The sequence below is a fragment of the Dromiciops gliroides genome, chromosome 1 (genome assembly GCF_019393635.1).
Source record: "Dromiciops gliroides isolate mDroGli1 chromosome 1, mDroGli1.pri, whole genome shotgun sequence".
Lineage (NCBI taxonomy): Eukaryota > Metazoa > Chordata > Mammalia > Microbiotheria > Microbiotheriidae > Dromiciops > Dromiciops gliroides.
Window position 1 is genome coordinate 484,972,162 of NC_057861.1, and position 25,970 is coordinate 484,998,131.

At 38.9% G+C, this 25,970-nt stretch overlaps 1 protein-coding gene across 4 annotated transcripts in view; it reads right to left on the reverse strand.

Annotated features, from left to right (window-relative positions):
• The window catches only part of LOC122735654 (stimulated by retinoic acid gene 6 protein-like), a 91,767-nt gene that overhangs the window by 35,412 nt on the left and 30,385 nt on the right, over positions 1-25,970 (reverse strand). For all 4 annotated transcript variants that reach the window (XM_043977377.1, XM_043977378.1, XM_043977379.1 and 1 more), the window contains 6 exons: positions 20,048-20,123; positions 13,911-14,011; positions 12,069-12,199; positions 10,064-10,184; positions 3,809-3,854; positions 68-196 (listed from right to left, as the gene is read on the reverse strand). In XM_043977377.1, the coding sequence (XP_043833312.1) occupies positions 68-196; positions 3,809-3,854; positions 10,064-10,184; positions 12,069-12,199; positions 13,911-14,011; positions 20,048-20,123 (604 nt within the window). The remainder of the gene's footprint in view (positions 1-67; positions 197-3,808; positions 3,855-10,063; positions 10,185-12,068; positions 12,200-13,910; positions 14,012-20,047; positions 20,124-25,970) is intronic.

The following is a 25,970-nucleotide window of genomic DNA, read 5'->3' on the forward strand; positions in this document are numbered from 1 at the left end:
ATAGATTATCATAAAGCTGACTGTATTTTTTAAAGGCAGCATGGGTGTGGAGATGGGCACTACTCACATTTTGAACCTCCAAACCAAGATGAATCTTCAGAGCTTTTACAAACATGTACACAAAACGGCCCAGGAGGAAAGCCAGACACAGCATGGAAGGCCAATAGAAAATAACAGTTTCATATGCCCCAATTAGCTGCAATAGAAACCAAAACAGACAAATACAGGACTTTAGAAGTCTTGAAGGAAGGGAGGCATTAGTATCTGCTCCAAATATGGTGGAAATTTGCATTGGTTACCATTGCCTGGCTATGACGCATCAAAGGGAGAAAGGGGACTTGGAGATTTTTGCATCTAATTCTTCTCCACAACCTAGTGCCATTTTATGTGGAGGAAAATGAACCTCAGAGAGGCAGAGAAACTTGTTTGGGGTCACACAGCTAGTTTGTGACAGAGTTGGTACTAGAACTGAGGATTCCTAGTGCTAACATTGTGTATTGATGGCAGAGTAGACGTTGTCAAAACCTGTTGTCAAGGAAGAACTAAGTACAAATCTGCCCTCAGATACTAACTGTGGAAACCTGGGAAATCACTTAATCTCTGTCTCGGTTTCCTCAATTTGTAAAATGGGCATAATAATAGCACCCAACTCCCAGGGTTATTGTGAATGACTGAATGAGATGACCTTTGTAAAGTTCCTAGCACATAGTAGGTGCTTAATAAATACTTGTTGTCTCCCTTCCCTCTCCACCTCCATCTTTTCACTTCTTTCTCCTTCTGAGACAAGGACTTGATCCAAGAAACAAATGAGATCGTGTATGTGAAAGTGCTTCGCAAACTGTAACTTGAGGACTGATGCTGAGTGAAGTGAGCAGAACCAGGAGAACATTGCACACAGTAACAGCAACATTGTGTGGTGATCCACTGTGACAGAATTGGCTCTTCTCAGCAGTGCAATGACCCAAGACAATTCCAAAGAACTCATGATGGAAAATATTCTCCATATCCAGAAAAAAGAACTGTGGATTCTGAATGCAGATTGAACCATAATGTTTCTACTTTTCCTTTTGTTTTTACTTTTTTGAAGACTTTCCCTTTTGTTCTAATTCTTCTTTCACAACATGTCTAATGCAGAAATATGTTTGATGTGATTGTACATACATGACTTATACTAGATTGCTTTCTATCCTGGGGAGGGGGGAGGGAAAGAAAGGAGGGAGAAAAAAATTGGAACTAAAAATCTTATGAAAACACATGTTGAAAACTATCTTTACATGTGACTGGAAAATAATAAAATACTTTTATGATAAAAAACTGTAACTTGATATCTAAATGGGAACATTATTCTCTTGAGCTATAGTGGAGACTGGGTTGGTCTTTAAGTCAGGAAGACACATTCTTCCTGAGTTTGAACCTGAGTTCCAATCCTGCCTCTGACACAAACTAGCTAGTTCTGTGACCATGGACAAATCACTAAGGCAGTCCCCTAATATTGTGAGTTACAGAGAAGTTGCTGATTTACAGCAGGGAAAGGAGTTTCCCCACTGAGAATTCCTTACTCCCATGAATCACAGTTCTAGACTAGTAATTTTATCATTACTGTCATAATTCCTGCCATTTGTAACAGACTGCAACCTTCTAACACGTGTAGTCTTAGGGTGCTGCCTGAGACTCAAATAGGTTAAGTGACTTGTCCATCGTAACAGAATTAGTAAACATCTGAAGCCAGATTTGAACCCAGGGCTTCCCAGTTCCAAGTTCAATGCTTTCACTACCATTGCAGGCTATCTTAGTCTCATAATAGCCCCCCTAAACTGTTAGTTTAACTTGAAATTTTGTCTTTTCTGAAGTTATTATTTCAAAGGCTATTCCTGAAGACTAAAACATCTGAACAACTCAAAGGAATTAATTTCTAATGGTGAAATTTCAGGCACCATGACAGGTGACGGGGAAATATTTCTGTCCAGAGACTAGTTCAACACCTTAGCCTTTCATCTCATTTTTCATTAAGTTTTGGTCACTGTTTTCTATATTCCATTTCATTTTTATCAGATACTAAAACCTGTAAAAAGCATTCTTTGACAGCTTTATGATTCATTAATTATACAGAAAAGGATTTTTCTTTTTCCTTTTTATTACAGATAGTTTCTTTGCAGAAGTCTTGGTTTAATCCTATAGTTAGGTAACTTTGGAAAATGAAGAAAATCTAATGCTCTGATTGTACTTTTTTCAAAGCAGGGTCAGTACCAGGATAACTAAATGATAGGTGAGCAGCTACTTCAATCTCCTAGCATCTCTTTTCATGAAAGCCTAAATGTGTGTGTGTGTGTGTGTGTGTGTGTGTGTGTGTGTGTGTAATAGTGAAGGAAATAGCATTTATCTAGCACCTACTACATGCTAGGCACTGTGCTAAATGCTTTATAAATATTCTCCCACTTCTCACAACAACCCTAGGAGGTAGGCACTTAGTATCTCCATTTTACAGTTGAGGAAACTGAGGCAAGTAGAGATTAATTGACTTGTCCAAGGTCAGACAGCTAATAAGTGTCTGAGTTGGATCTGAACTCTGATCTTCCTGATGCCAGGCTTAGCACTCTATCCTTTACGCCACCTAGCTGCTGTACGTGGATACTAACAAATATCAGTGTTAAGTCTGTGAAATGGAAAAGGATACCAAGGTTTTTTCACCACAGTGTTGCTGTTTTGCCCAAGTAAGGCAGTGGAAAATATATAGATATAGAGTCAAAAACCTGGGTTCAAATCCAGCACTGGACACTTACTCCTTATGTCACTTTAGACAAGTAATTTAATTTTCTCTGGACTTCAGTTCTATTATTTAAAAAATAAAGGGGTTGAACTAGATGACCTCTGAGAGACCTTCCAGTTCTGGATGTTTTTCACATGCTATGATTCTTGCCTCTTTCTCAACAGAAAGTCTCTGAGCTTCAAAGCTTCCTACTTGGAAGCACCCCACTTGGGTTTGGGGTGTTCCTGTTGCTTGAAACTAAGAGCTGGCTTTCATTTATTTAGCACTTTAAGATTTGCCAAATGCTTTACAGTCATTGATTGTTTCATTTGAAGCTCCCATCGTTTTTTAAGGTAAATAGTAGAGCAAGAGTCCTTAAGCTTTTTATTTTTTTTTATCATGGACCTATTTGGTAGTCTGGTGAAATCTACAGACATTTCTCAGAATAAGCTTTTTAAAAAAAATTTTTGCAGGGCAATGAGGGTTAAGTGACTTGCCCAGGGTCACACAGCTAGTAAGTGTCAAGTGTCTGAGGCCAGATTTGAACTCAGGTTCTCCTGAATTTAGGGTCAGTGCCTTATCCACTGTGCCACCTAGCTGCCCCAGAATAAGCTTTTAAAATGCAAAATATAAAATATAAGATTACAAAGGAAATCAATTATATTGAATTACTATTTAAAAAAAAACAAATTTATGGACAGGGTTAAAAGGAATGAATTTCGACTACTGTACTTTTATCCTAAAGGTATTATCTTCATTTTTCAGATGAGGAAACTGAGGTTAAATAGCTTGCCCATAATCACACAGTCAGAAGCAAGCTTTGAACCTAGATCTTCCTGACTCTAGCATTTTATCATTGTTCAGCTCTCATTTAGCTTAGAGAAACATGCTTTGGTGTATTGAGTAATTCTGAACATTTTCCTAGGAATGGGCAGATGCAGACTGGGAAGACAGATGATTCCTCATTGTTTTACTTATTTACTCAAAGACCGCTTGTGGAAACTGATACACGGTGGACAAATGAACATATTAAAATACTGTTCCTTCCCTAGACTGACTTACCTGCCCGTGTGGACATTGAACAATATACAAGACTGTGATGGTAAACCTGAAAACAACAACAATTTGTTTGTTAGTACACTCCCTTCAATTGCTTAGCACACTCTTGTGGAAAGAATGATTCACAGCATCACAGAACATTAGAGAGCAGAAAGCTACTTTGAAGACCACCCTGCCTAATCTCATTTTCTAGATTCTGAGGTCTAGAGAGAGGAAATGATGTGTTTCTCTCAAGTAGGACAAGGAGCAGCATTAAAAATATCAAATTTTTAAAAATCAAATACCAGGACTACAATTGTATACTCACCCTACTTCTTTCCCTCCCGCCACCCCCACCATATTGTGGAGAATGGAGAGGCAGCTAGGCATGACGGTTAGAAAGCCGGCCTCAGAGCCAGGAAGACGTAGATGTAAGACTCACCTCTGACATTTAGTGGCTGTGGAACATTTGGCAAATAACGTAGTCTTTCAGTGCTCCAGGTGACCCTCTAAGATTCTACTTTGAGGAATTTCCCCACCCCCCCAGAAGGTTTCTATAGGAATGAAATTGTAGGTTCAGCTCCTTTGCTATACAGTGGACTCTTTAATGAACTGGATTTTCAAACATTGTGAGACTTATAACTACTGTGGGTCATGGGCCAGGACTGTTTCCTTCTGGTTTGTATTTCTTTGCTCCGATTAGAAATTTTACTGACACAATTACATTCTATTTAATTTTAGACACATAGGTGAGAAAAGTCCCAGCCTCCAAAGAGATTACATGGTGAGATGGGGGTGTTGCTGGGGGAAGTATGATGTGACACATATAAAGACACAAGGTAGACGGTGATGAGGAAGGAGGGGTCATCCAGACAAAGTGTTTTAGAAATGTTTGAGGAGGGGCAGCTAGGTGGTGCAGTGGATAGAGCACTGGCCCTGGATTCAGTAGTACCTGAGTTCAAATCTGGCCTCAGACACTTAACACTTACTAGCTGTGTGACCCTGGGCAAGTCACTTAACTCCAATTGCCTCACTAAAAAAACAAAAACAAAAAAAAGAAATGTTTGAGGAGGGAGAGGATATTTTTGGGGGGAGAGGAGAAGAGGAGGGGCAGGAAGACTATGCAGAAGAGGCAACATGAGTTAAGCTTTAAAACAGAGATTCTTTTTTTTTTTCAGTGCAACAAACATTTATTTTATTTTTCCAGTTACATGTAAGGCTAGTTTTCAACATTCATTTTCATAAGATTTAGAGTTCCAAAATTTTCTCCCTCCCTCCCTTTCCTCCCCCCTCCACAAGACATCAACCAATCTGATACAGGTTATATATGTACAATCCACAAGTGCTCTTTTTTCAGTTCTTTCTATGGGGGTGGATAGTATGCTTCATCATTAGTCCCTTGGGATTGTCTTGGATTATTGTATTGCTGAGAGTAGTTAAGTCATTCACAATTGCTCATCAAACAATACTGCTGTCACTATGCACAATGTCCTCCCAGTTCTGCTCACTTCACTATACATCAGTTTGATGTGGGCTGGAATTTGGGGTCAAATTGATCATGTGTCGTCCCAAAAGAATTACAAGACTTGGTGACTCAGTTTCCCAAGTTTTATTCCAATACTGTGAGTGAAAAGAACCAGAATAGTGGAAAGGTATCTCTCAAATAAGAAAAGGAAAGACAGTTATATTTATAGTATGGATAAATTGATTTATCAGTCTTATTATAATAATCTCCACCTTGGGGAGGTACAAGGGAGGGCCTGTCCTACTCATTATAATATTCTCCACCTTGGGGAGGTACAGAGAAGGGCTTATCCTAATTTGGAGTTCTTAGGGTCCTAAGCCAACCCCTGAGGTGGGTATCTTTTTCAGGGAGGTGTGTTTTGGGGGTTTATACATCATAAGATGAATTTGGGGACAAATGTGGCCTTTTCTGCACATGTCTCTTTCTGATTCCCATGGCTAGTTTCAAAACATCTTCATTTATCATATATTCCTAGTCTGAGTTTCTATAGCCTGTCAATTTTTTCACTGTTATATGACCTACCCCTTTATGTTCCCGTTATGGGTACTGGTTTATGTGGGTAAGAGAACTTAGCATCCTGACTTGTAAATTATCCATTAGCTGGGGTCTGAATCCCTCTTAGAGCTCATATCTGAATTAGAACTTGGGTCTTAGGTTTTCCTATTAACCCCTTTTTACCTCCTACATCAAGTTCATATGAGTCTTTCCAGGTTTTTCTGGTATCATCCTATTTGTCATTTCCTATAGCACAATACCATTCCACTACAATCATATACCACAGCTTCTTCAGTCGTTCCTCAATTGATGAACATTCCCTTGATTCCCAATTCTCAGTGTGTCAAGATAATGGAATGTGATAGATGAGATTTAGCAAATACTCAGGGGCCCACCTGGAGATTGGTTTAAACTGATTGAATTGGATAAGGCTACTGACTGCTGACTGGATTACTGGTTTACTTCAAGTTGACTAGATTGTAAGCACATCTGGCTGGTACTTAAGGGTACTTAAGAAAGTAATTGTTCTCAGAAGCTAAAAACTTTGAACTTTACATTGAGACCACCTTCCATTCCAGTGAACCAATGAATTTGAATGACACTAGCCAATCAGCTTGAAGAAGCTTCCATTTCTGGGAGGGGAACATGAGGCAGGAAGGGATGCTGGGGAGAGAGTTCTTCCTCTTTGGCTGTGAGACATAGGCATGGTAGCAGAGAACTTCATAAGGGGGAGATTAGGAAGGCTAGATTTGCCAGGTTATAGGAAATCTGTTCTCAATCTTTCTTTCTTTTACTATTTTTTCAATAAACCCTTAAAAAACCTAAATTCACTTATCCCCAAAACTGGGGGGACAGATTAGAACCCACATTTAGAATTTTAAATTACACATCAGCCACCACAAAGAGTTGCCATAAATATTTTTGTACAATTTCCCCCCTTTTCTCTTTTTCTCTATTTTTTCTCTTTTTCACTATTACTATTGTTAACTGTTTCCCTCTATCCTATTCCCTTCCCCATGATATTTACTCTATTATCTCTCTTCTTTCACTCTATCCCTCTTCAAAAAGGATTTATTTCTGTCTGTCCCCTCCCCCAAGCTGCCCTCCCTTCTTTTGCCCCTCCTCTTTATCCCCTTCCCCTCCTATTTGCCTGCTGGGTTAGATAGATTACTCTATGTATGTAGTTACTGTATGTTAGTCCCTCCTTGAGCCAACTCTGATGAGATTAAAGTCTTTGAGCCTATTCTGATAAGTATAAAATTCATTTACTGCCCTGCTCCTTTTCCATCTCTTTCCCCATTCCATAAGCCCTTTCCTGTTTCTTTCATGTGGGATTTCACCCCATGGTACCTCTCCCCTTCCCCCTACGCCAGTGCATTCTCCTCACCCCTCAATTTTGCCCTAAAGATATCATCATGGGGAAGCTGGGTGACACAGTGGACAAAACATCCACCCTGGACCCAGGGGGATCCCAGCCAAAACCTGGCCTCAGACACAAGACAGTCACCCACTGCATGACCCCAGGTATGTCCCCTAACTCCAATTTTTTATGGTTCTCTTGGGTCTTGTATTTGAAAGTCAAATTTGCCATTCAGTTCAGGTCTTTTCATCACGAATACCTGAAGGTCCTCTTTTTCATTGAAGTCCCATGTTTTCCTCTGAAATATTATACTCAGTTTTGCTGGGTAGGTGATCATTGGTTGTAATCCCAATTCCTTTACCCTCTGAAATATCATATTCCATGCCCTCTGGTCCTTCAATGTAGAAGCTGCTAGATCTTGTGCTATCCTGACTGGGGCTCCATAGTACTTGAATTCTTTCTTTTTGGCAGCTTGCAATATTTTCTCCTTGACCTGAGAGCTCTGGAATTTGGCTATAATATTCCTAGGGGTTTTCCTTTTGGGATCTCTTTCAGGAGGTGATTGGTAGATTCTTTCAATTTCTATTTTACCTTCTGCTTCTAGAATATCAGGGCAATTTTCCCTGACAATTTCTTGGAAGAAGATGTCTAAGCTCTTTCCTTGATCATGGTTTTCAGGTAGACCAATAATTTTCAAATTATCTCTCCTGGACCTATTTTCCAGATTGGCAGTTTTTCCAGGAAGATATTTCACATTGCCCTCTATTTTTTTATTCATTTGGATTTGCTTTATTGTGTCTTGGTTTCTCATAAAGTCACTAGCTTCCATTTGTTCAATCCTAATTCTTAGACAATTATTTTCATCAGAGAGCTTTTGTACCTGCTTTTCCATTTGACCAATTTGGCTTTTCAAGCTGTTGACTTTTTTTCTCATGTCTTTCCTGAATCACCATCATTTCTTTTTCCATTATTTTCCTCTAACTCTCTGACTTTATCTTCAAAGTCCTTTTTGAGTGCCTCTATGGCCTGAGACCAATTCATATTTTTCTTGGAAGCTTTAGATACAAGGGCGCTGATGTTGAACTTTTCCTCTGAGGGTGCACCTTGATCTTCCTTGTCACTAAAGAAACTTTCTATGGTCCTCACCTTTCTCTGTCTGATCATCTTGCCTTTCTTTTACTTGACTTTTAGCTCCTTAAAGTGGGGCACTGTTTACAGGCTGCAGTATCCCAAGGTCCAGTAGGTCTCAGGTGGTATGATTTAAGGAAGAGCACGTTCTTCACTCACCTGGTCTGTTTCCTGGTCCATAGATTACCTCATACCAACTTGCTAATCAACCAGCTTTGTGTGTTGTGGTTGTCAGCTCTGATGACTCTGTGCCCCTCCCCAACCTGGGCCACTGTTACTCAAGCCTACCTCCTGCTTCCCAGCAGGGGTGAAAAATCCATGTTCTGCCTTAGCACCAGCATAGACCCCTGTAGTCTCCCCCCTGCCAAGGGCTCAGCCCTCTCACCAGACTGTGAGCTTAGTTACAGATGACACTGGCACTACAGCTGATTCAGAGGCTCTTTCTCTGGTGAGGCCTTCCTGGGACTGGATCTGTGTCAGGGTGACTGTGGGATTGGGCTCCACTCCTGTCTCAGCACAGCAGCTCCCTCCTTCCGACTTTCCAAGACATCCTTGGAAAGGATTCTTCTGTGGAGTTTGCTGTTCCAAGAATTGTCCTATGGCATTATTTGGATGGTTTTTTTTGAGCGATCATGTAGTGAGTTCAATAGCTCACTGCGTTTCCTCCACCATCTTGGCTCTATAAAGCAGAGATTCTTAACCTAAGGTCCATGAACTTGCTTTAAAATATTTTTAACAATTGTATTGCAATATAATAGATTTTCCTTTTAATTCTGTGTATTTGAAACCTTTTCCTTTTCTGAGAGGGGGCCATAGGTTTTAGCAGACTGTCAAAGGGGTCCAAGACACACATAAAAGATTTAAAACTCCTACCTTAAATGAAGAGAATGATTCTGAAAGAAAATAATGAGGGGGGAGTTTGTTGTTTGTCCTTGGTTCTCCAAGAGGACCCTGACTCCAGGGTGAGGCCATGACTTGCATTGAATTGGATTTAAGTGAAGGAAGGCTGTGCAAGGTCACCAACCTCACTCTCTTCTCCAGAGCCATCTGGGTTCAGTGGCAAGATATACATCAGGATGACTGGAGACAGCCCCAGATATCTGAGGCAATTGGAGTTAAGTGACTTGCCTAGGGTCACACAGTTAGTAAGTATCTGGGGTGAGATTTGAACTCAGGTCTTCCTGACTCCAGGGCCAGTACTTTATTCACTGTGCCACCTAGCTGCCCCTAAGGAGGGAGTATATTCCGGGTAAAAGGCATGGCTTATATGAATGCACAAAAGTGGGAAATGACATATTGAAGTCAGGGAACCACAGTCCAGTTTGGCTATTATGCTGGGGCATAATAGCTTACAAGCTGATTGTAGAGGGTTTTAAATGTTAGAATCTGTTTGTGCTTCAGAGGCAACAGAGACCTAAAAAGTGAGTAAGTGAGGGGGCATCTAGGTTGTGCAGTGGATTAAGCATCGACCCTGGATGCAGGAGGACCTGAGTTCAAATCTGGCCTCAGACACTTGACTCTTACTAGCTGTGTGACCCTGGGCAAGTCACTTAACCCTCACTGCCCTGCAAAAAAAATTTTTTTTTAAGTGAGTAAGTGAGGGATATATTCAAATAAGGACTGAGATGCACTTTACCTTCTCGGATATCCTGATTTCCATAGGGGGGGTTACTCAATTCTTAACAGAATTTTTCAAAAAAATAAAATTTTCTGGCTATTGCTGCTACAAGGACTTTTAAAATGAGCTGTATGGAAACATCATGCCCCTTACCATATTAAAGAGTACACAAATCCAAGAATGGAACTTATTAGTCGAAAATCTGATGAAAGGCAGGCAAAAAATGGGAAGTGCGAGAGTCCAACTTCAATGCCTCCTATCAGGAGCACAATAGCTGAGAAGAGAAAGGGTAAATGGTGTTAATGGCTTAATTACATTATTTTGTCACAGTGAAGACATTCTTTTTTTTTTTTTGGTGAGGCAATTGGGGTTAAGTGACTTGCCTAGGGTCACACAGCTAGTAAGTGTTAAGTGTATGAGGCCTGATTTGAACTCAGGTCCTCCTGAATCCAGGGCCGGTGCTCTATCCACTGTGTCACCTAGCTACCCCTGAAGACAATCATTTTTAAAAGGAAGAGTCTCCTGCTTCATGGCAGTGACCTGAACGAACCCAGGCACGGGTTTCCATGACTGGACTTATGAATGAATGCAGGACCATGCAGACTTGCCTGTCTCTCTTCCTTTTCCAGATGAAGTCAAGGAGCATTTTCATGCTGTGAGCAGCCACACAATCTGTCCTCATACACTAGACCTTGTCAAAAGCTTGAGATGTTGTAAAGCTACACATAATAGCAATAATAGGGCAAGTAAGTGGCAAGGTGGAAAGAGCGAGCGCTGGGCCTAGAGTCAAGAAGACTCATCTTTCTGGGTTCAAATCTGGCCTCAAACAATAGCTGCATGACCCTGAGGAAGTCACTTGACCCTGTTTGCCTCAGTTTCCTCATCTGTAAAATGAGCTGGAGAAGAAAATGGCAAATCACTCCTGTATCTTTGCCAAGAAAACCCCAAAGAATCAGACAAGACTTGTTGACCAAACAACAATAAATAGCAATAATAGCAAGCATTTATATGGCACCTACTATTTGTCAGACACTGTCCTAAACACTTTTTTACAAATCTTCTTTCATGTGACTGTCACAAAAACCCTGGGAAGTAGAGGCTAATATTATCCCCATTTTACAGTTGTCGAAACTGAGCCTAAGAGAGTTCATTAACCTAGGGTCACATAACTAGAGAGTGTATGAGGCAGGATATGAATTTAGGTCTTCCTGACTCCAAGTCCAGTATTCTTACACTCTGCCCCACACCCAACTGCCTCTTTTTAAAAGAGGAGGCTTGGGGGGCAGCTAGGTGGTGCAGAGGACAAAGTACCAGCCCTGGATTCAGGAGGACACTTACTAGCTGTGTAACCCTGGGCAAGTCACTTAACCCTCATTTCCCTGGGTAGGGGGAAGCAAAAGAGGAGGCTTGTTAAACCAAATGAGAAAATGTATATAAAAGAAATTTGAAAATTTTAAAGTTTGTATAAATATGAGTCGAAGTGGTGGTTGTTATTCTCTCATTGGTGGAATGTCAGACCATCTAATAAAGCAAAGTAGAAAACAAATTCAAGTAGTTCATGGGTGGATATCTGGGGCAGACTGGCCAGGAGGAAGGCTGGTCGACTTTACCAAGCTATAAATATTTAGGACAAGCTCCTGTAAGTTGTTGATACTTTTTTGACAGTTTTTAGACCACCATTCACTTTTGGAACCCACAGACTCTCTAAAAACCTCCAAGTTCATTCCCATGGTTTGCATAGCAAGGGAAGTAGAGGTAGAAATATGAATGTTAGGTATATACTCACCCATCTCAGCTCTCTAATATGGGTCATTTGCAAGTTTGTAAAATCAAGGCAAATCAATACTACTTGATAAAATACAATCACTAATGGGATGGAATTCAGCAATTCAGTGCCTTATTTCAATGACTGTTGGAAGGAAGCCATACTCATCCTAGACAAAACAGCACGAAATCCAAGAAAGCTTGTTATCATGGTTATATAGATTCAGGAAGAGCTCCTGAAGGGACTTCATGTTCACTTTTCATACCATCTAAGCCTTATCCAATAAATGAGGATAGATTCCATTTCTGAAGGTCTCTAGAGAAGAGTAGCAACATTTTGTGGAATGGAGAAGAAATCAAAATAAGTTAAAAAAAAAAAAACCCTTCTCACTACCTTGTGCCCATTGTGGTACTTGCAAGGGCTGGTAACCTTCAGAAAATAAGAACATGACTTTATTTGCTGTTGCTCCAAATGCAATTCCATATGACCATCGATTATTGAATGTTCCAATGAAATCCAGGGGCCTGCAAACAAGATGAATTGCTGTGTGATCCAGGTTGTTGGGGGTTTAGCATATAATGCAGCAAATTTCCCCCCAAGGACAAAACTTCCTGACTAAAGATTTCAATAAGAAGCTCAAATCCTATTGCTTTAAGTGTTGTCTCATCACCTCCTAATGATGCTGGATTAGAAAGGGCTAAGACTGAGGAGGTAGAAAAAACTATTTTTAGACTATCATTTTTGCTAAGAACTATCCTTGAAGTTTGACGCTTCCCACAAGGGGCCAAAGTTTTGGATATGGAAGCCCCTGAGATGCTTAAACACATTGAAAATATGTTTACTAGGGGCAAGTGACTTTTATCACTGGTAGCAATTTTACTTGTAAACATTTAGTATCGATCAGAGAGTCCTTGATCAAGCTCCCTGACAATAAAAATGATAAGATAAGCAGAAATACTCCCTTGGCTCAGTTTATGGACAGTAACAAAGTGTCATTAGAACATCCATGAAACTATTGGACCTGTTGGGTTAAAGAGGGCTAGATTTGGGTGGTAACAAAAAATAGTTGCATGATAGTTTTTCCATCAGGATGCAGAGTAAAGTGTACCATGTAGACTCAGGGCAGCTAGGTGACACACAGTGGATAGAGTGCTGGGGCTGTAGCCAGGAGGACCTGACTTCAAATCTGGCCTCAGACACGTCTTACCTGTGTGATGCTGGGCAAGTCACCTAACCCTATTTATTTCAGTTTCCTCATCTGTAAAATGAGCTGGAGAAGGAAATGGCAAACCACTTCAGTGTCTTTGCCAAGAAAACCCCAAACAGAGTCATGAAGAGTTTAATTGACTAAACAAGTAGACTTAGAAGTTAAAGGGAGGAATTTCATGCCATTTTCTGTAGTGGTTTAGATGAGAGCAGCCAGTATCACATGAAAGCTAAGAAAACGTTTCTGTTATGCTGAAAGAGAGACATTGGATGATTGTTTGAAATGACTCCTTGTTCTGGCTTTTTTTTTTTTTTTTGAGAGGGGGGAAGTTTTGATCACACATGATACTCAAATGAGACTCTGATCTCATCTAAGTGGATATTCCTGCCAGTGATTTAGATCCCAACCCATCAGTTCTGCATTACTTCTGCTTAGGCTCTCTCCTAAATGTTCCACAGATGTCCCACCCAATATACTGAGGACCTTCCTTGATTTCTTTTGACATCTGGATGATATTATTGGATCACAGGCTGTCCTTTAGTATTCTTTCGCTCTTTCTATGTGAGTTATTTAGCTTAATAGCACTCAGAAAGGTAGGGTAGATGAGAGGGATGGCTGCCCAAGAAACAGATAATTATTTTTGTTAATTTAATTCATTGCAATTCCAGTTATGTTCACCAAGGTATGTTGTTTCTTCTCTATCTTTAGTTGCAGATTAACTTAGCAAACATACAGACTTCTCTATAGGGTTCTTTCATCTATGTCTTCCTGGTAAATACTATCACTTAAGAACTAACATACTCTTTGTTTTTTGTTTTTTGTTTTTGCGGGGCAATGGGGGTTAAGTGACTTGACCAGGGTCACACAGCCAGTAAATGTCAAGTGTCTGAGGCCAGATTTGAACTCAGGTACTCCTGAATCCAGGGCCCGTGCTTTATCCACTGTGGCACCTAGCTGCCCCAAGAACTAACATGCTCTTAGGGGAAAAGGAAGTCTGAAATTTAAGGTGGAACCTCTGTCCTACTTACATTACAATCCCAAAACGGATACCAAGGAGGTATGACTTGTCATCTAGCTGCTTGTGATGAACTCTTCTTTGGAGGTAGGACAGAACCAAAATTATGAAAAACTGAAGGAACAAAAAACAAAAAAAACCAAGTACTGGTAATGCTTACTTTCAGAATAGAGAAAATTATATCCTGTCCCATTCTGCCCATTCCAGGGGCAATGCATTGTGCATTAAACTCCTTAATTATTTTGTTGCCTAGCTGGGAAGAAATGGAAGTTGATCCTGAGTAGGTGAAAAGTAGTAGAAAGTACTAGATGTAAGGAATAGTAGAAAGTATTAGCAATAGCAGCTACTCTTACCATTTGCCCTCCTCCTTCCCACTCCCCCAAAATAGCTGCTCTTCTTCTTTTTCTTCTTCCCCTTCTCTTTATCTGCTTCCCCTTCCCCTCATCTTCCTCCTCTTCCCAATCCCCTCCACTTACAACCGGCTGTAGCATATCAGGAAAAAATTAATTGACTAAGTATTATTTTCTCCCTTGACTCTTCTAGCCACCCTGGGGCAAAGAAAAAAAAAAGTTAAAATTTTAAAATGTTAACTCCTTTCCAGCAAATGCTAATTACATAAAAGTCTATCATGAATAGCAAATAGCAAGAAAACCTATTAATCTATGAAAATAGCAGATATTAGAGAAGCTGTACAGATAAGAATATATCAGAAAATTCATAGTGAATGAGCTCCCTGGATGAGAATGAGATGAGTTCTTAGCTTAATTGAGAGAGCCCCTGATCTCAGTCAAAGAAAATTCCTCAAAGTTAAAGGAGACAAGCTAGAAATCAGAGTTATGTTGAGCCTTCTCCTACATGTTTGCCACTTCATACGTCTGTCTGTCTGTCTCTTTGTGTCTCTGTGGTATTTGTCCAACAGTCTGGAACAATGAATCTCATTTGAAACAAAATAATGTCTCTCTTCTCCAAAGCTCTTACACCAACTGCAGACTTTATGAATCAATGAATCATGTATTTATTAGTTTCTCTCTCTCTCTCCCTCTCTCCCTCTCTCTCCCTCTTCCTCTCTCTCCCTCTCCCTCTCCACCAATTCAGAATCATACATGTGCAGCATACAAAATGCCTCAGGCTTGCCTTGAAACTTGGATTATGGTAGTAACCTATGGAGCTAGGAAAGTAGGATCCAGTAAGAAGGATACTTTTTAACTAAAAGAGATACAATTGAAGAGCTTGAGCTGTATCTTAGGGTGTGAAGAAAGGTTTGATTGAAAGAAATTCTCTGCAAAGTTTGTATTTGAAAAGTTTAGTTGCAATTTTCATCATATTTAAAATTTCTTTTTCTTTTCAGGTCCAAAGTCTTTTCCTCCCTCCACCCCCTTTCCCACTCTTTAAGAAGACAATGAATATGGTACCCATTATACATATAAAGTCACGCAAAACATGTCTGCACATTAGCTATGTTGCAAAAATAAAAGCAAGCAAAATAAAGACAAAAAATGCTACAATCTGTACTTAGAGTCCATTAGTTCTTGTCTGGAGATGGCTAGCACTTTTCATCATGAGTCCTTTAGAATTGTCATGAGTCATATTAATCAGAGTTGCTAAGTCTTTCACAGTTGATTATCCTTACAATATTGCTGTTGTTTTCTGTATTTTTCTCCTGGTTCTGCTCACTTCACTTTGCATCATTTCATATAAGTCTTTCCAGGTTTGCCTGAAACCACCCCCTTCATCATTTTTCACAGTATTCTATCACAATGATGTACCATAACTTCTTCGGGCACTTCCCAATTGATGGGCATCTCCCCAATTTCTGACTCTTTTTGACTCCAAAAATAACTGCTGTAGATATTTTCTCCTCTTTTTTTTCCTCTTTCTTTGATCTCTCTGGGGTATAGACCTAATAGCAGCATTGCTAGGTCAAAGAGTTGGTACAGTTTTATAGACCTTTGGGATATACCTCAGAGTCATTCTAATTTGCATTCCTCTAATGATTAGTGATTTAGGGCATTTTTTCATATGACTATTGATAGCTTTGATTTCTTCTTGTGAAGACTGTCTATCATATCCTTTGATGATTTATCAACTGGTGGATGACTCTTATTTTTATAAATTTTGCCCAGTTCCCTATATATTTCAGAAATGAGACCTTTGTCAGAGAAACTTTCTGTAAAAAAAAAAATTCCCCATACTTTCCTGCTTTCACTTTTATTTTGGTTGAATTAATTTTGTTTGTGCAACCCCTTTTTAATTTAATGTAATCAAAATTATTCATTTTACCTCCCATGATCCTTTCTATCTCTTTTTTGGTCATTAATTCTTCCTCCATGAATCTGAGAGGTAATATTTTCCAGAATCCCCTAATTCATTTATGATATCAACCTATATATGTAAAGCATGTACCCATATTGGATGTTTCTTAGTATACAGTGTGAGATATTGGCTGTGCCTAGTTTCAGCCAGACTGCTTTCCAGTTTTCCCAGTTGTTTTTGTCAAATCATGAGTTGTTGCTCCAGTACCTGAGATCATTGGATATATCAAACACTCATTCACTGTGCTCATTTATTTCTACATGCTGGGTTCTTAATCTATTCCATTGATCAACCATTCTATTTCTTATCCAATACCAAATGTTTCAATGATTACTGCTATAATAGTTGGAGATCTAGTACTTTTTTCCATCAATTCCCTTGATATTGTGGACCTTTTTTCTTCCAGATAAAGTAGTTGGTATTAAAAATAAAGATTCAGTGAAGTTTTGGTTTCTTTAGTTTGATGAAGCAAAATAATATCCTTTGTGACTGACTATTGACTAGGAAGGATATAATAGTGAGAGAAGAGCTTAAGCATATATGATAAAAGTAAGAATGTTGGAGCAAGGTCCTTGAGGAGATAGAACCAAGTACCCTTAACCTAAAATTAGCCCAAAGACCCAAGAACTCTTTCCATCTGAGACAGAAAGGAAGGAAGGAAACAAGCATTTATTAATTTTCTACTATGTATGTGCCAGCCACTTTGCAAATATCATCTCATTTCATCTTCACACCAGTTCTGGGAAGTAGGTGCTATTATTATTCCCCATTCTATGTATGAGGAAACTGAGTCAAACAATGGTTAAGTGACTTGCTCAGAGTCAAACAACTAGTAAATGTCTGAGCTTGAAATTGAACTTAGGTCTTCTTGACTACAGTCCTAGCATTCCATCCACTACTCTATCTAGCTTCCTCAGAATGTTTGATAGTAATGAGGAGTTTTAAGGAGGGGAGGAGGGTAGCTGCAAGAACTGGTATGTGATGACTTTATCATCTATGGCAGAGTTTTCTAATAGTCCCATCCCCTACTTGATGAAGCAATGGCAAAAATAATTAGATATTTTTTAGCACAGCTGCTGAAGAATATATCTGCTTTTAAAAATTCAAATTCAAATCAAAGTCAATAAAGTAAGAGTAATGTGGCCAATTCAATCCAACTGTCAGAGAATGCAGTACAGTGATTATTTAATATAATATGCATAAATGAAGGCAGGTTTTATTTGGTACAAGCCAAATCTTAATATAGCCAAGAACCATCTGCCTCTGTTACTGTGGTGTTCATGACACATATGAACTCTATCTTCACTCTGCTTGCTGTATTTAAACATGAAGCATATAAACTTAAACATGTGTGTGTGTGTGTGTGTGTGTGTGTGTGTGTGAGTTAAATGTATCATAACGTATGAACTTCTGGGCAAATGACTTCCTGAATAGGAGACAGAGTGCCTAGCTTCCACATACCACCTCCAGCAAAATGTTGAAGTTCACACCAAACTGAATAATGATCAGGAAATTCAATGAGCAATTGCAATAAGTGATTTCTTCCACCCCAGAACTATAGGATATGGGAATTTATTTTGATTTGGGGACCCTGCCTTTGGGCTGAGATTAAAAAGCCTTAGGATCTCAGGGTTTTTTTTTTTTTCTGTGTAAGAGGGACTGGTGTGCTTCAGCTGAGCCAAAAAGCCCCGTGGGCTTTACAGGACGCCAGGTCAGACAGCTGGGGGAAAAAGCCCCAGCCCCTTCCACCCTGGGGGGATCTAGAGATCCCAGGCTTGTCCTGCCAGGCCCTAGCGCAGCCTGTGGGGAGGTCCCAGGCATGCAGCAGGGGGCACGGGCCCTTCAAGCACCCCTGGCCTTAGCCCTAGTGCAGCTGGCAGATTAGCTTGGCATGTGTGGGGGCACAGGGTGCCTGAGGTTTGAGGGGAGAAAAGGAAGATATATACCGGGGAGTTAGAGATGCTTTAGGAAGTTGGAGAAGACAGTGAAGGAGGAGGCTGGAAGATTAATAAGACAGGAAGAGAGGAATGGACAGAAAGGGGGCTACTACATGGACACTAAGGAGGCTGCTATGTAAAGAGAGGGACTGATGGGGACGGAGAAAAAGCTAAGAGCAAGGAAGAAGAATGCCCGGGAATAAGAGAATGCAAGGAAGTCTGTGAGAGAGAGACGCAGGGGTTCAGCGGGGCAGTACAGAGAGGAAAGTTAGATTGTAGGGGGGGGTCGGCAAAGTGAAAGGGTCTTGGAGTTAGAAGAAAAGAGCTGAGCAGTGAAAGTGAAGCAGGGGAGCTAGAGTGAAGGAGAAAAAGAGTGAAAGTTGGAGAAAGCTGGAGCATACCCTAAGGCAAGAGGTAGCAAAGGCCCTTATTATTATAAAGCAGACAGGTTGTATAATTTGCATTTCTTAACCCTTATCTTTTACATTGATTTTTATAAATAAATTCTACTTTGATTATGTAATTAAGAGGCTTCTTAATCTTTTTCTTATCAATTTGGGAGCAGAGCAAGTATGGAGAAATTTTTAAAAGGCCCTACTAGATTGGCTTTGGAAATTAATAGCAGTCAGATAGCCAGTCAGTCAAAAGTCCCAGATTAGGCCCCCATTTAGATTAGACCCCAGTAAACTAGTTAAAAATATTTTTACATTTGAATGGCGACTGTGGCAGTATTTACGGCCCAATTATAATTTTTCTAAAGTTATAATTTTTCACATAATGCACAGTTATAATGTTTTCAGATTAGATATGGTTAATTTTTTTTTTTTTACACAAGGAGAAATCAGCCTGAAGACTGAGGGTAATAGAAAAGGGGGCAGCAAGCAAAGCTAGTACCACTGCAGAGTAGCATCTGAGCATGAGCAGAGATAGGTCTGAGACCCAAGTAGCCTGTAAGATTCGGTGTCCAGACATGGTTGAGCATTGCATTGATCAGAGTACTTAAGTCTTTCACAGTTGTTTTTCTTTACAATGTTGCTAGGTCTTAGATATTTCTAAATATTAATGATTAATGAAGCCATTTGTCCTAGACATGTGTTCTTTTTTTTTTTTTTTTTTGGGTGAGGCAATTGGGGTTAAGTGACTTGCCCAGGGTCACACAGCTAGTAAGTGTCTGAGGCCAGACCTGAACTCAGGTACTCCTGAATCCAGGGCCGGTGCTTATCCACTGCGCCATCTAGCTGCCCCGACATGTGTTCTTAACTTCTCTGGAATAAGAACTGTTTCTAGACTTGCTCTGTGATAATACTTTGAAACAAATATTTGAACCCAAAAATCTGCTTATAAATGAATTAAAAATTCTAATTTATGAAACAAGTAAAACCAGTTTGACTACCATTTGTGACATCTGATTCATACACTAATGTAGTTGTTACAAAGATAAAATATAGATTCATGGTCAAAAAAGAATTATGAAGAACAATATATTCAATAACTGTAGAAACTTTGTGCCCCCCCACAACTAAGCCCAGGTATCACATTAATATTATTAGTATTATGGTTATTTTTGTGTTATAAACAAGACCATCAAAAGTATTTCATCAATAAATATATTTGTATGTTATATTGTTTTGCTTTATTAGGCTTTGTTTAACATTAATTTATGTATTACTATAAACATTTTAATCAGTTCTAAATTTTTAAAGGTAAAATACAAACTAAGAAAATGATTTGCATAGATTACATAAGATGTAGGAAGCACTTTGCTATGGGGTTTGAGAGCATGGTTCGGAGACTGACAAAATAAAAGTTTGGAAAAAATGAGTGTGAAAAATTTAGACATATTTTTTATTCCACTTTTGATAATTACAGAAGTTTACTCTGATTTTCTGAGTTTACTTACTGATGGAATGAGTGAGTAATGCAGGAAGAGTTCCATGTCAATTGAGGTTTCACAGGTGCTATTTGTTTGGGCAGTCCTGAAAAAGACAAACAAAACCCATATATTCATTAACCTTTGTCATATGTAGTTGTCATATGATTAGCTAATAGTTAGAGAGATTCCTATTCCTTTTTTTTTTTAACTTTTTTGTTTGTTTGTTTTTTTGTTTTGGGTGGGGCAATGAGGGTTAAGTAACTTTCCCAGGGTCACACAGCTAGTCAATGTTAAGTGTCTGAAGCTGGATTTGAACTCAGGTCCTCCTGAATCCAGGGTCGGTGTTCTATTCACTGCGCCACTTAGCTGCCCCCGATTCCTATTACTTTTAATGGGTTCTTTTATCATTCTCAAATATTTAACCTACCTACTTATGACAAAATGTGGCTCTCAATTAGAGGGTACCTTGACTGGGTTCCCTTGCCCCTTGTTTAGGTTGCTTTGTGCTGCCGTAGCCTGAGAGTTTCAAGGAGCCCAAGACTCTCCTTTTCCTTTTATGTTTCTCTTGTAGAATGGGCTCAGGCAGCTAGAGCACTGGGCCTGACATCAGTAAGATCTGAGTTCATAGCCAGACTTAGACACTAGCTGTGTAACCTTGGTCAAGTGCCTTAATCTACTTGCCTTAACTAAACCTAAACTTATAAAATGGAGATAATAATAGTGCCTATCTCCCAATGTTGTGAGGATTAAATGAGATAGTTGTAAGATACCTGGCAGAGTGTCTGGCATATAGTAGGAATTATATAAATACAAGCTATTATTTTATATAGTCACTAGGACCTGTTGCTGACCCTTGACTCCAAGCTCAATTGCCTACCTCAACCTATAGTGCCCACACCAGCTGCTATTGGATTCTGCCTCACAAGAACCAGAGAAAAGCCCAGATGTAGAGCAAAAGAGAAAGTGATTAAATCATACCATTACCAAGTATTTGTGCCTGCTGTTGCTTTTTCGAAGACTCCCTATTTTGTGTTTTGGGATGTCACCCTCCATAGTGTGACCCTGATATTTTAGTATCTTTTTTTTTTCTTTTACAAAACTGTGTTGCCTGCTGACCCCTGGATTCTCTGACTCTGGCTTTATGGGCTCATCTGTTTGTTACTCACCTTGCCCAAGAATCCCCAGCTGTCTACACCCTAACCCTGAAACCCTCCCTCCTAGAATATACTGTAATTTGAGAGATGCAATCAACCATTTTAGCAATAGCTAACTATAATATGGTACATTAAGATTTGAAAAGTATTTTATGGAACTTATTTGAGCACCATGACTACCCTAGAAGGGGGACCTACACAGATCGTTATCCCTACAGAACTACAGTGTTAGAAGGGAATGAACCTTTTAGAGATCATCTGGTCCAAACCCTTCAATTGAAAAAATGAGGCCACAGAGATGAAGTGATTTGCCCAAATTTGCCCAATTTAACAAACAATTTTAAAGTACTTACTGTGTATAATAGAGTGTTGTACAGTGGAAAGAATACTGGATTTGGGATCTAAAGACATGGCAGAACCTGATTCTTCCAATTATCACCTGTGTGTATAAGTCACTTAACTTCTCTCATTCTCAGTTTCCTCACTTGTAAAGTGGAAATTATAATGGCACCTATCCCCACCAGGGTTATTCTGAAGATAAAATAGGGTAGAAGGTATAGAGTTCTTTGCAAACCTTAAAGCTCTATATAAATGCTAACTATTCTTGTGGGGGGGGGAGGGGCAATGAGGGTTAAGTGACTTGCCCAAGGTCACACAGCTAGTAAGGATCAAGTGTCTGAGGCCGGATTTGAACTCAGGTCCTCCTGAATCCAGGGCCGGTGCTTTATCCATTGTGCCAACTAGCTGCCCCCAATCCTAACTATTCTTACAGTCCTACACAAAATATTCTCAAAAACTACAAGGAAAACACTACCAAATTCACTGTAGGAGACAAATATAATATCAAACTATAGAAGGATAAAACAAAGAAAGAAAACTGTTGATCAATATCACTAGTGAATTTGGCCTAAATTTTAAAATAAAATCCTAGTGAAAGGGCCATAGCAAAATATCCAAAATTATTTCTAATGACCAAGCTTGATTAATACCAGGATGACATGATACTGGAAAGTGGAAAACATATAGTCTCTGGCCTTAGAGGACCTACGTTCAAATCCCGCCTCTAACACTTACTACCTGAATGACTTTAGACAAATTATTTAATTTCTCAAATTCTTCATCTTTAAAATGATGGGGTTGGACAACATGGCTTCTTAGATTCCTTCAAACTACAAATCAATGATTCTATGACCCCATGAACCTATAACAAAAACAACAGCATACCAAATAGCATACCAAACTCCACATAAAATTACATCCAGAGAAAGGCCCTTTTTAATATGATAAGAATGTGCATCTAAAATTAAAAGCTAGCATTATTTGCAATGAGGAAATACTAGAAGCTTTCCCAATAAATACAAGAGTAAAGCAAGGAAGCTCCCTCTCCTTTCTATTATTTGACATAGTTCTAGATTTGCTAATGATGGCAATAAGGGGAGAAAGAAAACAAAGACATTAATACCGGTAAAGAAGAGACACAATCATTCCTATTTGAAAATTCTCAGGCAAAAAAAGGATAGTACAGATTACAAAGCATAAATAGAAAAAATGTGATTATATGAATCAGAAAAGCTTGTGCATCAACCAAATCAACAGAGAAAGGATAAGAAGGAAAACTGTTAATTGAGGGAAAATATTTGTATCAAATTTCTCTGATAAAAATAAGATACAAAGTATATACAATGAGAATTAATACAAATATATAGGACCACAAATCGTTCTTATATTCTTCATCTCATATACCATTATTATATGCAATAATAAGTTCCTCTTATTTTTATTCCTTTCTTTCTGAGTACAGTCCTTCCCCACCTCCCATTTCTTCTTTAAGAGCAGCAAAACCAACTCCAGGTTCTCGACTGGTCCTATTTAACTCCCTCTTGGGATCTCGACCACATTGAAGTTCTGAAGGAACATGTGTTTCTTCTCTCCCAATTAGAATGTAAACACTTCATTATTGCATAGCTCCTTTCAAATGTCCTAATATATTTGCCTTTCTAGTTGGCATGGTAGGTTAATTCATAAAACCCAACACAATCCGCAAAGGAACAAGCTTCATTAAGTAATAGTATATGTGAAATAAATATATAAAAATCATCAACATTTTCTACATACCAATAACAAAACACAGGAAGAAATAATAGAAAGTATAAAATATCCATAAATCAGTCTTCCAATACATGTTCAATATTTATATAGCTACAATCACAAAATATTCTGCAAAGAAACAAAGAAAGGCAAATAATATGAAAGATATTCCTTACTCAACATTAGGCTCTGCTAATTGTTGTTTGCCCTTCATTTTTTGGGGGGGGGAGTGAGGCAATTGGGGTTAAGTAACTTGCCTAGGGTCACACAGCTAGTGAGTGTTAAGTGTCTGAGACCAGATTTAAACTCAGGTCCTCTTGACTCCAGGGCTGGTGCTCTATCCATTGCGCCACCTAGCTGCCCCCTGTCCTTCATTTTCTTTTTTTTTTCCTTTCTTTTTTTTTTTTTTTTTTTGCAGGGCAATGGGGGTTAAGTGACTTGCCCAGGGTCACACAGCTAGTAAGTGTCAAGTGTCTGAGGCCAGATTTGAACTCAGATACTCCTGAATCCAGGACCCGTGCTTTATCCACTGAGCCACCTAGCCGCCCTCCTTCATTTTCTTTCTTTCTTTCTTTTTTTTTTTTTAGTGAGGCAATTGGGGTTAAGTGACTTGCCCAGGGTTAAGTGTCTGAGGCCAGATTTGAACTCAGGTCCTCCTGACTCCAGGGCTGGTGCTCTATCCACTGCGCCATCTAGCTACCCCCCTCCTTCATTTTCTAAGAAGACAAATGACCAATTATGAAGAGGGTAATGTCTTGACTTGTGTATGAATTGGATTTAAATGAGGCAGAGTTACCCAAAGTTGTCAGCCCCACTCCTTCCTAAGTCATTGAAAAGCAGTGCCAGGACAAAAATCAAGAATATTGGTGATAAATGACTTTGGTGTCTTAGATGCCTGACCTAGTTCTAAGCACTCCATAGTGACTGCTTTAGCCATCTTCATGACCATTGGAACAAACTGTTCTCATCCACCCATTCTGCTGGATATAGTCTTCACATGCTTGAGGGAGACACGCCGCCCCTCCCCGCCAATTCACTGACAGGTTTGAGGCCTGGTGGTTGCCCTCAACCTGGTTTAGCCTGACTGCTGAGATGGTTTTCCTGCTGTATGGCTGATGTGTATGTTATAGCTTCTTGGAACCATACATGAGAGTTGTATCAAGATGGACACTAAAGGTGGAAGCTCTGCCAATAATAATAAAAATGATGCTACATTCAAGTCAATTTATAGATTCAAAGCTATACTAATCAAGATACTAAGAGCTAAGCAAAAATAATAACAAAATACCTTTGCAGGAATGAAAAATATATAATTTAAGGATAAATAATAAAAAGTAGAAATGAAGAACTTTAGACCTATCTTATAAAAAATCATCAAAACTATTTGGTACTGGTTAAGAAGTAGGAAAATATATAGATGAAACAAATTAGAATACCAAGAATTAGAAATTATGGAATTCAATAACTCAGTGCCTGATAAGTCTGAGACCAGTTAAAGGACTTCTTATTTGACAAAACATGAGGGGAAAACTTGAAAGCAATTTGGCAAAAAATAGGTTTAGATACCATCAGCAAGCATTATATGTAATGGAGATAAGTTAGAGTTCTTCCCAATAAGATTAGGGGTAAAACAGGGATGTCCATTATCACCTCTATTATTTAATATTGTACTAGAAATGTTATCTTTAGCAATCAGAGAAGAAAAATGAATTAAAGGAATTAGAATAGGCAAGGAGGAAACTATCACTCTTTACAGATGATATGATGGTATACTTAGAGAATCCTAGAGAATCAACTCAAAAATTACTTGAAACAATTAACAACTTCAGCAAAGTAGCAGGATATAAAATAAATCCACATAAATCATCAGCATTTCTATACGTGACCAACAAAGTCCAGTAGCAAGAGATAGAGAAATTCCATTTAAAGTAATGGTAGACAATATAAAATACTTGCGAGTCTACTTGCCAAAACAAACCCAAGAACTCTATGAACACAATTACAAAACACTTTTCATACAAATCAAATCAGATCTAAATATCAATTGCTCATGGATAGGCCGAGCTAATATAATAAAAATGACAATTCTACCTAAATTAATTTACTTATTCAGTGCCATACCAATCAGACTACCTAAAAATTATTTTATAGAGCTAGAGAAAATAATAACAAAATTTATCTGGAAAAACAAAAGGTCAAGAATATCAAAGGAAATAATGAAAAAAATGCATAGGAAAGTGGGTTAGCTGTACCAAATCTGAAGCTCTACCATAAAGCAGCAGTCATCAAAACTATTTGGTACTGGCTCAATGGAATAGGCTAGGCACAGGAGACACAGTAGTAAATTACTTTAGTAATGTACTGTTTGATAAACCCAAAGACTCCAGCTTCTGGGATAGGAATTCAGTATTTGACAAAAACTGCTGGGAAAACTGGAAGATAGTATGGCAGAAATTAGGCATAGACCAACATCTTACACGTTATACTAAAATAAGATCAAAATGGGTACATGATTTAGACATAAAAGGTGATATCAAAGGTAAATTAGGAGAGGAAGGAATAGTCTATGTTTCAGATCTTTGGAAAGGAGAACAGTTTATGACCAAACAAGAGATAGAGAATATTATGAAATGCAAAATGATTAATTTTGATTACATTAAATTAAAAAGGTTTTATAAAAACAGAAGCAATGCTTCCAAAATTAGAAG